Below are 14,436 nucleotides of genomic sequence, written 5' to 3' on the forward strand. Positions count from 1 at the left end.
GAAAGAGTTGCCTGAGCCATCCTGAACAAACCTGGCAGGACAATCTGGTCTCAAGATGATGTCCAAAACAAGCCGAAAGGAGGACGGTGTCACTTTCATGCATAAAATTGGGTAAATCTGAAGAACATATTGCTCAAAGAACTTAAGACATTACGTATGAGAAACTAGAGTCATAATTCTTTAAAAAATTATTTGCAGCAGCTTTCATAGATTGTTAATATGACGTAAATGTTTGCAAGGCCTCACCATGGAGAGAGCAGATGTGTGATTGCCTCATGCCAAATATATAATGTATGGTTGGGGATTGTGTGCAAAGAGATTTGAAACAACATGTGAAGAATCTTGGTGGGCTTGACCAATGAAAATGGTTTCTGATAGGCTGTGTTCATGCTGTTGTAATGAAGCATTTGCAGCTTTTATTAGAATAATCGGACAGGCAAGGTAATCAACAGTAGACAGGGCAATGGAGGAAACACAGAGAAGATCAGGGTCACAGGCAGAGGTCAAGGCAGGCACCAATAAACAAGGTCCAGTAAACAATCCAGGTCGGGGCAGGCAGAGAACAATCAGAAAACGAGGTAATCAGTCTAAGGTCAGAAATACAACGCAAACACGGGAAATACCGCTCAGAAATGATGGCCAGGGAAAATCAACACTTCGCAGAGAAGTGGTGTGTGGAAGTGGCTTTTATGTGTGTGTGTAAATGAGGTGCAGGTGTGTTGCGCAATCAGTCCCAGGTGAGAGGCATGATGGGAATTTGAGTTCGGTAGGAAATGGTTAATATTCTGGAGACGGATCCCTCCGGTGGTGCGGAGGAGGCGGTACGGGAGCCTCCTCTGTAACACTTGTACTGTAGTTCGGTTCACTTGTCGGTCTTTTAGTTGGGACTAAAAAAAGAAAATGACACATTTAGTCCTGGTTCGCTGACATTCACAATGTCATTTTTAACACTGAACCTTAAGATAAAAAACAAAAAACAGCTTCTATGACGTATATTTTGCAATGGAACTTACCAGCATTGTTGGGGATTACGTAGTGCAAGTTACGTAATCAGATTACTTTTTTCAAGTAACTTAAGTAACGCATTACTTATAAATTTACAGCAAAATATCAGACATACTTTTTCAAATAAGTAACGCAATATTGTTTTCACATTTCAACCCTCTGCAATATGAATAAATCACTCGCATATGTGAACAAATTTCACATGCGGTGACTAAAGAATTTCTTTAATTAGCGAATGGCTAGTAAATTCTATGTTTAGTTGCCTGGACTTGAGTTAGAGGTTTAGCACAGATATAAATTCATTGCCCTCTGTTGTTTCTCTCACACACACGAGAGAGAAAGAGAGAGCTCATGCAGGGCTCATTGACAGAACTGTACCTGTCCTGGTCGGACCAGTGATGTGTGTGTCGTCATGAAAGTTTGTCATTTGCACGCGTTTTTAAGCCTCGCCAAGAAAGATAACTCGCGTGCTGTGTGAGAAGTTTTGTGTGCACAAACTGCACATGAAAGGCACACCAGATTGAGTTCTCTTTCATGTCTTCTTGCACTTATATTTCACACAAAATGATGTCAAAATGCCCGTCTTGGAGAGTATCCTAGTAAGCGTAGTCCGTTATGTGTTAAGTGAACGTAAACAGTTGAGAAAGTAGACGCATGTGTATCAGTATACTAGATCTGTGCATTCACTCTTAAAGTGACAGCAGCCTAATATTCCTGCTAATGCTAATCAAACAACAAACCACAAATAAAAAAATCACTAACTGCTCTTCACTGAATAACTTTTGTAACTTTAACAAGGATTAATTAATAAGGATGTTTAATTTATACAGTGAAGACTATGCAGTTATTGTTTACTTTATACAATTTCTGTACATAATCTTCCTAATGTGTATCTAACTACTGTTATATCTTCCTGAAAAGCACTGTTTATTTCATTTGCATCAACATGTTCTGTTGTTTATTTGTGCTATTGCAAATGGTTTGATTATTTGTTCTTATTTTATTACAGACTGTTTACTTGACTTTAATAGTATTAGAAATGTATATCTTATATTATATTAATGTAGAATTTTTCATTTGCACTGTTCTTGCAATCCATGTAAAGTAAAAAGTCTGGCAAGTAAATAAAACAATTTTCTAGCCAATGGCGACTCGTAGAGGGTTGCATTTATTGACTGACATCTCTATTGTCCCCTATTCTTCTGCAATCCAGAATGCTAGCAGACCTGAAAGGTTTGTTTGAGCTGCGCTCTTTACTGTACAGGAATGATTTAGCATTTCCTTCATTCTGAGTCTTATTCATTTCACTTTTGGCGTGAAAGGGCCTTTGCATATGCCAAAAATAAAACTTTTTTTGGTTGTTATTAAAAAAACTAACAAGCAAGCCCAGCCAAGGTGAGAAACAAAATGAATAAGTAATGTAACGCATTTGTTTTTTAGAAAAAGTAACTAAGTAACTCAATTAGTTACTTTTTAAGGAGTAATGCAATATTGTAATGCATTACTTTTAAAAGTAAATTTCATCAACACTGCTTACCGAAAATCCAAAGCAATGCTGTGTGCTAGGCTAAATGGGTTCGTTGGTGACACCACAACCTGTTTTTGGTTCGTTAGATGCCTTCGGTCCATGCTGCGTTAATATTTCAGTCGATCCGCACCAGAGTTTGTTTGGAAGCGGATCGAGACCCACATTTTCAGGGGCACCAGGGTTCGGATGGCAGTGTTCACACTTATTCAGATGAACAGCACTAACAGAGCAATCGCACCAGAGTTTGTATTCATTAAACCACACCTGGCTATTAGTAGCAGTCTGGAGCTGAGCCAATTCCCAAAACACACACACACACACACACAAACACAAAAAACCTGTCACACTGGTTTAGTATCTTAACGAACATCTTAACCCATGTTGAGCACAGTTGATTTAGCAAAGCAAGAGACGGACAGAACTACATTTACAGCGTTTCTAAATAAACTAACTGTAAGTAAAAACTGTTACCTACTTTTGTTGATGTGGGTAGTTCGAGTCACAGATGTTTAAAGTTACATTTGGCAACATGTATTCTTTAGGTTGTACGATGAAATTAACCATGGTAAAACCCAAGTTGCTTTTTACGGTGATTCAGGCATTGCACATCATGTCTGTACAGGCAGAAGGTAATGTACCTGCTCTTTACTGTTTACTGTTTGATGTCCCCAGAGTGTGTATGTGAAGTTTTAGATCAAAATACCCCAGATATTTTTATATAGCATGTCAATTTTTGAGGGTGAGCAAAAACGCACCGTATTGTCTGTTCCTTTAAATGCAAATGAGCTGCTGCTCCCGGCGCAAGGGGCGGAGCTTCAACAGCTGCACTCACATAGACATGCACTGAACATTTCAAAAACGTTTAGCCTTTTATGTTCAAACCGGATTCAGACAATGATGGAGAGACTCAAGAAGAAGTGAAACATGTAGAAGCAACTGGACATTTCTGAATGGTTAGTTGATGAATTTATGTAGCTTATGTGAGTTATCTTCTAGTCATTGGTTAGCATATTCTGTCTTGGTAATCTATAAATCGTGTTCAGGGGGCGGGGTTTATGTAAATTTTAGGGTTGGTGATGTCACTTACCCGGCAGGAATGTGGTGTAGTCTCTACCAGCCGTTTGTTGTAGTCCTTAAAAAACAATTTCTTTAAAAGCAAATATCTCCCTTTGCTTTGAACTTTGAGGGTTGTAACTTTGCAGATGTTGTTTATGCTCAAACAGCAACATTACACACTAACTACAGTTAGAAAAGTGAAATCATTATCAACCACCCCTTTAACTAAACAATTTTAATAAATATTGTACCTATAACTCACAACTGTCTTCATTTACTCAGTCTAATGTCATTCCAAACTCATATGAGTTTCCTTCTTCTGAATCGGTATGTTTGTCTCATTTTTATCTCAAAAAATCCTTACACAAGATCAATTTACTTGAGAATCAAAATTGCATAAGGCTTGTTTTCAAAGAATAAACCTTTCTTGCCTCATTTTTTTCTTTGCATGATGGTTTCAGATTCTCATGATGATGAAGTGAGGATCCTGATTGTGGGAATGCGAGGCGACTCCAGATTCAGCGCTGCAGATATTCTGTCAGGAAGGAAAGACGGTGGACAGGAGGACAGAGAGATTGTAAAGACTCCAGTAATTACAGACGAGGGTCGTAGAATGATGCTGGTCACTGGACCAAACCTCTGTGAGGACGACACAGCGAGACAGAGCTTCACAACAGCGCTGTTTCTCTCGTCTCCTGGACCTCACGCCGTTTTAATGCTCCTGAATCTGGAAGATCAAGAATCAGAAGAGTGTGATGTTGTGAAACGAGTCCAGGAGCTGCTGGGAGCAGAAGTTCTTCAGTACTGCATTGTTCTTCTGCACCAAAATCACCAGGAGCGTTTGACAGGAGCGTCCAGAGGGATCGCTGGAGAAATGATCAACGCATGTGGAGGCAGATTTCACATGATCAGAGACTCTGAACCCAAACCTGCTCAAACAGCAGGTCTCGTAGCGGAAATAGACAAGCTAGTTCGACTCAACGCTGACCGATTTTACTCAGTATTGACACAAACGTTAAAAACAGAAGAGACGAGTCAAGATGTGCATAAAGAAAATCAGCTCTTGTCTGTAAAATATGACACTTTAGGAGGAGCGGCTGGAATCATAGGATGGATTTCCCTTGTTTCATTTATAGCTCTTGTTGTTTACACTGAAGGAAATAACACAATGTTGATTTTTGGGGCAAAATTTGCAGCGCTTGAATTGTTTATGGTCTATCTGAGACATGTTCTGAGTCCAGATGTTGCTATACCACTAAATTTGGCCTTGATAACATCACTTGCAACTATATTTACAATGGACGGCAGAGAAATAGAAGATTTAAATTTTAGCAGAAGTAGCAGTGATCCAAACTCCAGAAATATCATAGGGGATTTGATAGCAAATATGTTCATTCTTCTATTGTTTACGTGGATATCAATTATGTCCTTACCATTTGTTCTGGGTTCATCTCTGGTCTTTGGGACAATCATCAGCGTCAGGTCGTGGTCAGATGTGCTCATCGCGTGTCACGCGGCTCCTGGAGTCACAGCCGGGGCTTATGCATTCATATTTCACAATGAAAAGATTAGTCGTGAATCTCCAGACTTTGTGCTCGGGTCATTTCTGTGTTGTATCATCGGGGCGACACTTTCAATGGGGTTTGTGACTGTGTTTGCTCTACTTGGTGTGAAGATGACAATAATGCTGCTAATATCAGGGCTTACAGTGGCATATTGGCGTTTAAAGCCTGAAACTCTAGAGAAAGTGATCGGTTTAACAGTTCTTACACTGTTTATTTCATGTGGTTGTGTGCTCATTGGTTCAGTCTTTCTTATTTTAGGGATGATGATGAGTTTTCTCAAAGTACTTCTTGAAAGCTTAGTCAGTTCTTGTTTTAAGCAGCATTACTGTCAATAGTAACTTGTAGAAGGCAGACTGCATCACTTCAAGTCACAAACAGTGACTAAGTTATAATTGTTGCTAAAGCTCGGGATCAAAACATCTATTAAACCTCTGAAAACATTGCTTTGTATTATGTGTTTTTAATAAAATATCTAGTTTACATTTTTAGCAACTAATAAATTTAAGATGTTCTTTTATATAAATAAGCTTTAAAATATTTGATGTAATATTTGAATATTAAGCCTTTGAAATCACTAGGATTACAAGTTTTTTAAGTTTGTTGTGGACTTATACAAACTATCTACTATAGTGCATTTATATATTCAGATATTTTCTTTCAAACAGTCCTCTCATATTCCTTCTTGCTGAGTTAATGTATTTAAATCCTTCATATTTTTTTCAAAATATCTCTAGATCTTCAGCAGTGAACTGAAATAAGCTGAATTATGTTTCACCATCTCGATTGGCTGTTCTCTTTAAACATCACACCTTCATGTGAACACGATCCAGAGTTAGTCACAAATTTGGAATATCAAACATGGAATTGACAGAATGTTTGAGATGAGCAGAATATGTGCAGAACCGATCACCCTTTTGCCCATAAAAAACTTGTCATACTGGTTTAGTGTCTAGTCGAACATTTACATTATTGTCGAGTACAAGAGTCTTAGCAAAGCAAAAGACAGAACAGAACTACAATTACAGTGTTTCTAAATAAACTGACTGTAAGTAAAAAAAAATATATATATACACTCACCTAAAGGATTATTAGGAACACCTGTTCAATTTCTCATTAATGCAATTATCTAATCAACCGATCACATGGCAGTTGCTTCAATGCATTTAGGGGTGTGGTCCTGGTCAAGACAATCTCCTGAACTCCAAACTGAATGTCAGAATGGGAAAAAAAGGTGATTTAAGCAATTTTGAGCGTGGCATGGTTGTTGGTGCCAGACGGGCCGGTCTGAGTATTTCACAATCTGCTCAGTTACTGGGATTTTCACGCACAACCATTTCTAGGGTTTACAAAGAATGGTGTGAAAAGGGAAAAACATCCCGTATGCGGCAGTCCTGTGGGCGAAAATGCCTTGTTGATGCTAGAGGTCAGAGGAGAATGGGCCGACTGATTCAAGCTGATAGAAGAGCAACTTTGACTGAAATAACCACTCGTTACAACCGAGGTATGCAGCAAAGCATTTGTGAAGCCACAACACGCACAACCTTGAGGCGGATGGGCTACAACAGCAGAAGACCCCACCGGGTACCAATCATCTCCACTAAAAATAGGAAAAAGAGGCTACAATTTGCATGAGCTCACCAAAATTGGACAGTTGAAGACTGGAAAAATGTTGCCTGGTCTGATGAGTCTCGATTTCTGTTGAGACATTCAGCTGGTAGAGTCAGAATTTGGCGTAAACAGAATGAGAACATGGATCCATCATGCCTTGTTACCACTGTGCAGGCTGGTGGTGGTGGTGTAGTGGTGTGGGGGATGTTTTCTTGGCACACTTTAGGCCCCTTAGTGCCAATTGGGCATCGTTTAAATGCCACGGCCTACCTGAGCATTGTTTCTGACCATGTCCATCCCTTTATAACCACCATGTACCCATCCTCTGATGGCTACTTCCAGCAGGATAATGCACCATGTCACAAAGCTCGAATCATTTCAAATTGGTTTCTTGAACATGACAATGAGTTCACTGTACTAAAATGGCCCCCACAGTCACCAGATCTCAACCCAATAGAGCATCTTTGGGATGTGGTGGAACGGGAGCTTCGTGCCCTGGATGTGCATCCCACAAATCTCCATCAACTGCAAGATGCTATCCTATCAATATGGGCCAACATTTCTAAAGAATGCTTTCAGCACCTTGTTGAATCAGTGCCACGTAGAATTAAGGCAGTTCTGAAGGCGAAAGGGGGTCAAACACAGTATAAGTATGGTGGTCCTAATAATCCTTTAGGTGTGTGTATATCTATCTTGCCATTTACAGTTTCGTTGATCTGGGTAATCCGAGTTACAGATGTTCAAAATTACATTTGGTTACATGTATTCTTTAGGCTGTATGATTAAATGAACAAAACCCAAGTTGCTTTTTACACTGATTTTGGCATTTCACATCATGTCTGTACAGGCAGAAGGTTATGTACCTTCTCTTTAATGTTTCAAAAAAATTTTTTAATTAGTATATTTATAATAACCCACGACTGTCTTCATTTGCTCACTCTAATGTCATGCCCAAACCTAATTGACTTTCCTTCTTTTGAATCAGAATATTGGTCTCGTTTTCCTGTATAAATCCATAAAAAGAGAAGCAAAATGAAATGCGATGATAAGGCTTGTTTTCAAAGAGCATATCTTTCTTACCCCATTTTTCCTTCTTTGCATTTGTGTTCCTTCTTTCTCTTCAGCTTCTCATGATGATGATGATGAAGTGAGGATCCTGATAGTGGGAATGCGAGGCGACTCCAGATTCAGCGCTGCAGATATTCTGTCAGGAAGGAAAGACGGTGGACAGGAGGACAGAGAGATTGTAAAGACTCCAGTAATTACAGACGAGGGTCGTAGAATGATGCTGGTCACTGGACCAAACCTCTGTGAGGACGACACAGCGAGACAGAGCTTCACAACAGCGCTGTTTCTCTCGTCTCCTGGACCTCACGCCGTTTTAATGCTCCTGAATCTGGAAGATCAAGAATCAGAAGAGTGTGATGTTGTGAAACGAGTCCAGGAGCTGCTGGGAGCAGAAGTTCTTCAGTACTGCATTGTTCTTCTGCACCAAAATCACCAGGAGCGTTTGACAGGAGCGTCCAGAGGGATCGCTGGAGAAATGATCAACGCATGTGGAGGCAGATTTCACATGATCAGAGACTCTGAACCCAAACCTGCTCAAACAGCAGCTCTCGTAGCGGAAATAGACAAGCTAGTTCGGCTCAATGCTCACCGATTTTACTCAGTATTGACACAAACGTTAAAAACAGAAGAGATGAGTCAAGATGTGCATGAGGAAAATCAGCTCTTTTCACTAAAATATGACAATTCAGTCGAAATTGCACGATGGATTTTACTCATTTTACTGGATGCTCTACTTATTTTCTCTAAAGGACAGCATGAACATTTTTATTTTAGAGAAATACTGGGTGCACTTGTTAGTTTTACAGTCACTTTAAGAAACATTCTGAATCCAAATGTTGCCGTTCCGTTTAATTTGATCATGTTCTCATCTTTCACAATTGCAGTGACATACTATGACTTATCGAATTCTCGACACGGACATCAAATCATAATGTATTTAATCATGATCTTTGCATTTCCCAGTATAGTGTTCATATCAGGTCTAGGACTGACCCTAGGAACAGTTGCCAGCGTCAGGTCGTGGTCAGACGTGCTCATCGCGTGTCACGCGGCTCCTGGACTCACATTCGGGGCTCATTTATGCACAATTTATTCCATTAACCCAGATCAGATGCAGACTCGGACAACTCTAGTGTTTGCACTCAAGTTATTCCTGTTTTGTTCAGTTGGAGTGATGCTCTCAATGGGGTTTGCGGCTGTTTTTACTCTGTTCTTAGTGAAGATGACAATAATGCTGCTAATATTAGGATTTACAATAGCGTATTCCCATTTAAAGAGAGAATCTGTAAAGTTTGTTATTTTTTTCATGATTTTTCCATGCTGTTGTGTATTTATTGGTTCTTTCATTTCATTTTTATGCAGTGTATCATTTCAATATATTTTTACAGTAATTTGAAGCCGGTATTAGTGACTACATCACAAAATAATCTGATTGACTTTGGATCAAAACAAGTTAATGCTGATATTGATTTTGATCTTATGTTAACATTTGAAATATTTATATCACAATGCCATATACACCATATCTCAAATGATGTATTCTGTGTTGGAATTGTTGTGTGTGTGTGTGTGTGTGTGTGTGTTTAAATACACAATTAAAAAATATATTTAGACACTTAACTACATAATGCTGCATAAATAAAAACATAAATTACAAAATTCTCTTAATATTTACTCTTTGTTTAGATCTCATTTACTTACTACTGAAAGTCTCAAACAAACTCCTTTTACATCAAAGTCACTATAATGAGGAATAACTCTTAATCAATAACTAATTGTGTTGAAATTCTTCATGTTTTTCTTTGGAACGGCTGCTAACATCTGCTAAAACATCAGTTTGTACAAATGAACAAAGGCCACTCTGGATAATGTCAAATCTGTTAAATGGCCATTACTTCAGTCTACAGAAAACTGTGTTTTCTCGTTGTTATTTCAGTCGTTTAATAGTTTCTTATGTGCTTCACATAAGTTATGGATGATATGTTTTTTTTTTTTTTTGAGGTTTTTGTTGTCTGATGTAAATGATTGCATTCGCTCAAACATATTCTCCTGTTTCCCTCATTTAGATATTGTCTGCAGTCTCGCACATGCTATGACTTGGCATGGTGATACTTATTTCTAATGTAAATATCTTAAAAGAGAAGCAGCACCTAAAACTGAGTTTTTCATTCAGATGATCTGAAACGGGGTGGTAAAGTGTAATGTATTACTGAATTATGGCTGTTATGGTGAGAAGAAAATAAAAAAACCTTTACTAACATTATAAGTGTCACGGATGCAACACCATCATCATCACCAGACCCTTCAGCTCCACACACTCGATCAGCTTCACCTGAACACTAATCCAGCACCAGCTCATTAGCACACACTACATATGTAGTCTCCTCTAACACAATCGTCTAGTCTTGTTGTTTACTACTGGTCAACTTACCCGGCTTCTTACCTGTTCATCTCACGTTTGAGACTATTCACCTTCGTCATCCTTCAACTTCAGATCATCCAATCATCTTCAGCCATTGCGATCTCAGCACCTGCAATACAAAGAGACAATTACTAGCCAGCTAAGTTCATTCAACCGATCTTCATTCAGAACACTCACCTGATGATTTTACTCGATCTCTGCCACCAGTCATTAAACCTTTCTGTGAAATGTATTATCTGTGTTGTCTCCTTGGTCTCCTAGGTCGTGGTCAGATGTGCTCATCGCGTGTTACGCGGCTCCTGGAGTCACAGTCGGTGCTTTTGCATTCATGTCTCAATACAATTATTAGCCATAAATTATTCGTACTCTGGTAATTTCTATGTTGTACCGTTGGGGCGACACTTTCAGTGGCATTTGTGAATGTGTTTGCTCTGCTTGGTGGGATGACAATAATGCTGCTAATATTAGGATTTACAATAGTGTATCGCTATTTAAAGAATGAAATGCTCAAAACTGTATATTTTATATAGATTTTTTCATGTTCTTGTGTGCTCACTGGTTCAGTCACTTGGTCAATTTTAGAGTTGGTAATGAGTTTTCTCAAGGTAATTATAGAAAAACTGGCTAGTTCTTACCTATTTTATATAGCATTACTGTTTGGTTCGTTAATAGTAATTTTTAGAAGGCAGTCTGCATCAGATTAAGTCACAAACAGCAATTAAATCATGAATAACAGATTATTATGTATATATTTTAGTTATAATTGTTGCTATGACCCTTTAGCTCTGGATGAAAACATCTGACAAATGACCACTTACTTCTTCTGCAGTGAAACCAATGCAGTTTTCCTGAAAATAATTAAGATCATGTTGCTGTTATGATTTCAAGATCAGATTTCCTCATCTGGAGATTTAACTGTAAATAAATATAAAATAGACAGTATGAAACTTGCACTTATCGATTAACAAATATTATTAGTTTACTGTTGTCTCATCAAAACCCACCAATCAGCTGATCAGAGACTGAGACTCAGTTAAAATATTGCTGTACATTAAGTGTTCACTCAGTAGTGACAGAGATTAATTATGTTTTACAGTGCAGAAATGTAAGACTGTTTACAAACTGAGAGTTTATGACTTTGTTTTAAATAAAATGGCTTCTCGTAACTGTTCATGTCAGCAAAAAAAAAAAAAAAAAAAAAAAACGACTGAGGAAAGAAAGTAGTGCATATTTGGAAGAACATGAGGGTGAATAAATAAGAACAAATTTACATTTTGGGTTAACTAGCCTATTCCTTAAAAAACTACCACTCATGGAGATTTCACTTTCCAAATGATTTCAACCAATCATTACTATACATTTTTATATTATAAGTCAGTCCTAGTCTCCTAGTCTAAGGGTGGAAAAGAACGAACATGGGAAGCTTTAGCTAATCGGCTGATTTGGAGAGAATTACATCAAAAGCACTGTTGATATCATGAAACACAGTATACAAAGAATACAGCGTCTTTTTAAAGCCGATATACACGACAATATCAAGACAGTGTTAGAGTTCCTCCCAAACGCAGGAACATTTGGAGTATCAATTTATAATAAGTAGCATAGATACATAATGTAAACAATTACTTCACAAGTAATTAGATGTTTCTTGGTCTTTAGACATAAGAATAAACTATCCAATTACTGAAGAGATTCAACATTGTTCGATCATCTACTGCAGAATCAGTTCAAGATCTTTATTTTTAATTTTTTTCCATCACCTGCTCATAACAATGACTGCACACTAACTTATCCGCTATGTAAAACAAATCTGAAAGCAATAAAATGCCTAATGAGATTTCTCTACAAGTTTATGATCTTACATACCGTAAATATGTTTATCTTAGTCAACCATAAAAAATTATATCTGTGGCTTTCTCTTCAGATTGTCAAATGAAATTAACCAAGACTAAACCAAACCGGTCTGCCTTCTAACAATCAATAGCGATCTTTAGAAAATCTTTGAACATCAGTAGAGAAAGGCATTTAGTTCATTATAACATCATAATATACATCATATAAATAATGAATTCGCTATATTGTTAAAAGTACCCCATTTTTCATATCAACAGGGAAAACCTGGCTACTCTTGAGACTCTCCTTCTTCGGAGAATAGTAATGATATGCTAAAGCTCCGCCCCCCTCATGATCTGATTGGTTACAAGGGTAGTTTGTGAGCGATTGAGACTGTCTTTGGTTCACTGCAGTTTTAAGGAGAAAATACTCAGCAATGGTGTCGACTTATGAATTTACACATGGTTTGTCTTAAAACATATTAAAAACACCACATAGACACATAAACATTAAAAGCTTGATTTTCACCACAGGAGGACTTTAATGTTTTAAATTGGGTTATGTAGCTTGATGTAAATTGTAGCTCTAATGCCACATTCGCACCATGAGCTTTTCTGTTCCATTCCATAAACTAATTTGTTCAAAGAATTCACATAAGGTCCCAAGAATATGCTTTTTTTTTTCTAGAAATAAGTTATATTTAAGAAAAAATGTATAGTAGGATCAAAATGTTTTATGGGAAAACCTTGTAATGCAAGAATAAATGCTAATAATGGCTGAAAACAAACAAAAGAATAATGAAGATTAGGTGAGAGGTGTGAAAGGTTTGTCGAGTGAGAACTCTAGAAACATGAATGGGGCAGTTCACCTCACCAGACCTTAGATAATAGAGTGCAAGTGGGTTTACCGGACAATTAAATATTTGATTAGCATCTTATCAGCCTTCTCTAAAAACTCACATGATATGGTCTTAGAAAATGTTTCATAAAATTCATAGTTTTAGAGATAACATCCTCAGATCTGAAATGGAGCATGACCACGCTTGTGACTTCAGTTTCATTGTGTTTCTAAGTTGCTACATTACGGCCACATCACATTTTTATTTAAAATATGTATTGTTATTAGTTTTTTTTTATGTTTGAGCTTCTCCATATTAATAACTGAGCAATTCTGAGTCTTGGACTGTGAACTCTCAAGTGTTGGCTTTTTAAATATATGTTGGAATTGTGTCTATTCTGAATTATTTATAAACAGAAACCTTTTTTATTTTGGGTCATTTATGCCCCACTTGACAACATGGGTGGTGCTGGAGAAGGGGTTAAGTTTGTGAAATGGACTGATGACATTCTTGTGATGTCATCAGCCAATCAATAGACTCGTTTGAGATGAGCAAAATATGTGCAGAACCGATCACCCTTTGCCCATACAAAAACACCTGTCATACTGGTTTAGTGTCTAGTCGAACATTTAAATCTTTGTCGAGCACAAGAGTTTTAGCAAAGCAAAAGACAGAACTACAATTACAGGGTTTCTTATGGTATTTATTATGGTATTTTATGTTCAATATTTTCAGACATCCCAATGGCAAAAACAGCAGCAGAGTCGCTATGTCGCTATTCCTTAAAGCTTCCCTCTTCTTCTGTCTTTTTTTAGCATCCCTCCACATCTTCCGCTTATATCGTTTAGCTCTGTCACCCAGATTGCTTATTTTTATTTTTTTTTCCTATCTCTTTGTCCCTTTTCCACCTTTCACGCTCACTCCTGAGATATGTTTCCCTTCTCTCTGCGTCTGAATCCTTTCTTGCTCTGTACTGTCTTTGCCTCTCTGCTGCTGTTTTTGCCATTGGGATGTCTGAAAATATTGAACATAAAATACCATAATCGATTATTTCTGACAGTTCACATCACAATACAAGAAGTCTACAATTGAGTAATCTACTGAGAAGTGTCAAACATTCAACCCTGTCACAACAATTCAACCCTGCTATAGTAAAAAATGTGACGGGGTTGAATGTGACGGGGTTGAAGTTTTTGGCTAACAGTAGCTAAGACAGTTAGCTTAGCTAAGACAGTAGCACCACATGACATTTAGGACAGCATAAAATGTTAATGTTTTGCAAAACTATTATTTAATTCTTCTTGAACCGTTGTTTACCATCATTTAGTCATATAACAGAGTTGAAATGTTGAGCCTGACAATCTTAATCTGACAGTAAAAAAACATGAAATATAGGTAAGAAAAGATACTGACACTTGCCTTTATTTGCAGCATGTTCTTCAAGAGACTTGTGTGATGTCACTGCCTGGGTGTGATGCCACAGGGATTGATCCATTATTTTTATAGGGGGGTA

At 37.7% G+C, this 14,436-nt stretch overlaps 1 protein-coding gene across 9 annotated transcripts in view; it reads left to right on the plus strand.

The window, feature by feature from the left end:
- The first annotated feature begins 2,863 nt into the window (after positions 1–2,863).
- LOC309491220 (GTPase IMAP family member 7) overlaps positions 2,864–14,436 on the plus strand; it is a 54,654-nt gene continuing 43,081 nt past the window's right edge. Inside the window, exons 1-3 of one of the 9 annotated variants that reach the window (XM_082160681.1) lie at positions 2,864–2,986; positions 3,076–3,162; positions 7,887–7,895. In XM_082160681.1, the coding sequence (XP_082016807.1) occupies positions 3,084–3,162; positions 7,887–7,895 (88 nt within the window). In that variant the 5' untranslated portion in view covers positions 2,864–2,986; positions 3,076–3,083. Of the gene's footprint in view, positions 3,163–3,843; positions 6,200–6,792; positions 7,617–7,886; positions 10,091–14,436 lie in introns of those variants that run through there. The other 8 variants (XM_082160685.1, XM_082160686.1, XM_082160679.1 and 5 more) reach the window with 8 other exon arrangements.

Source organism: Leuciscus leuciscus (assembly GCF_965113295.1).
Source record: "Leuciscus leuciscus genome assembly, chromosome: 25".
Taxonomy (NCBI): domain Eukaryota; kingdom Metazoa; phylum Chordata; class Actinopteri; order Cypriniformes; family Leuciscidae; genus Leuciscus; species Leuciscus leuciscus.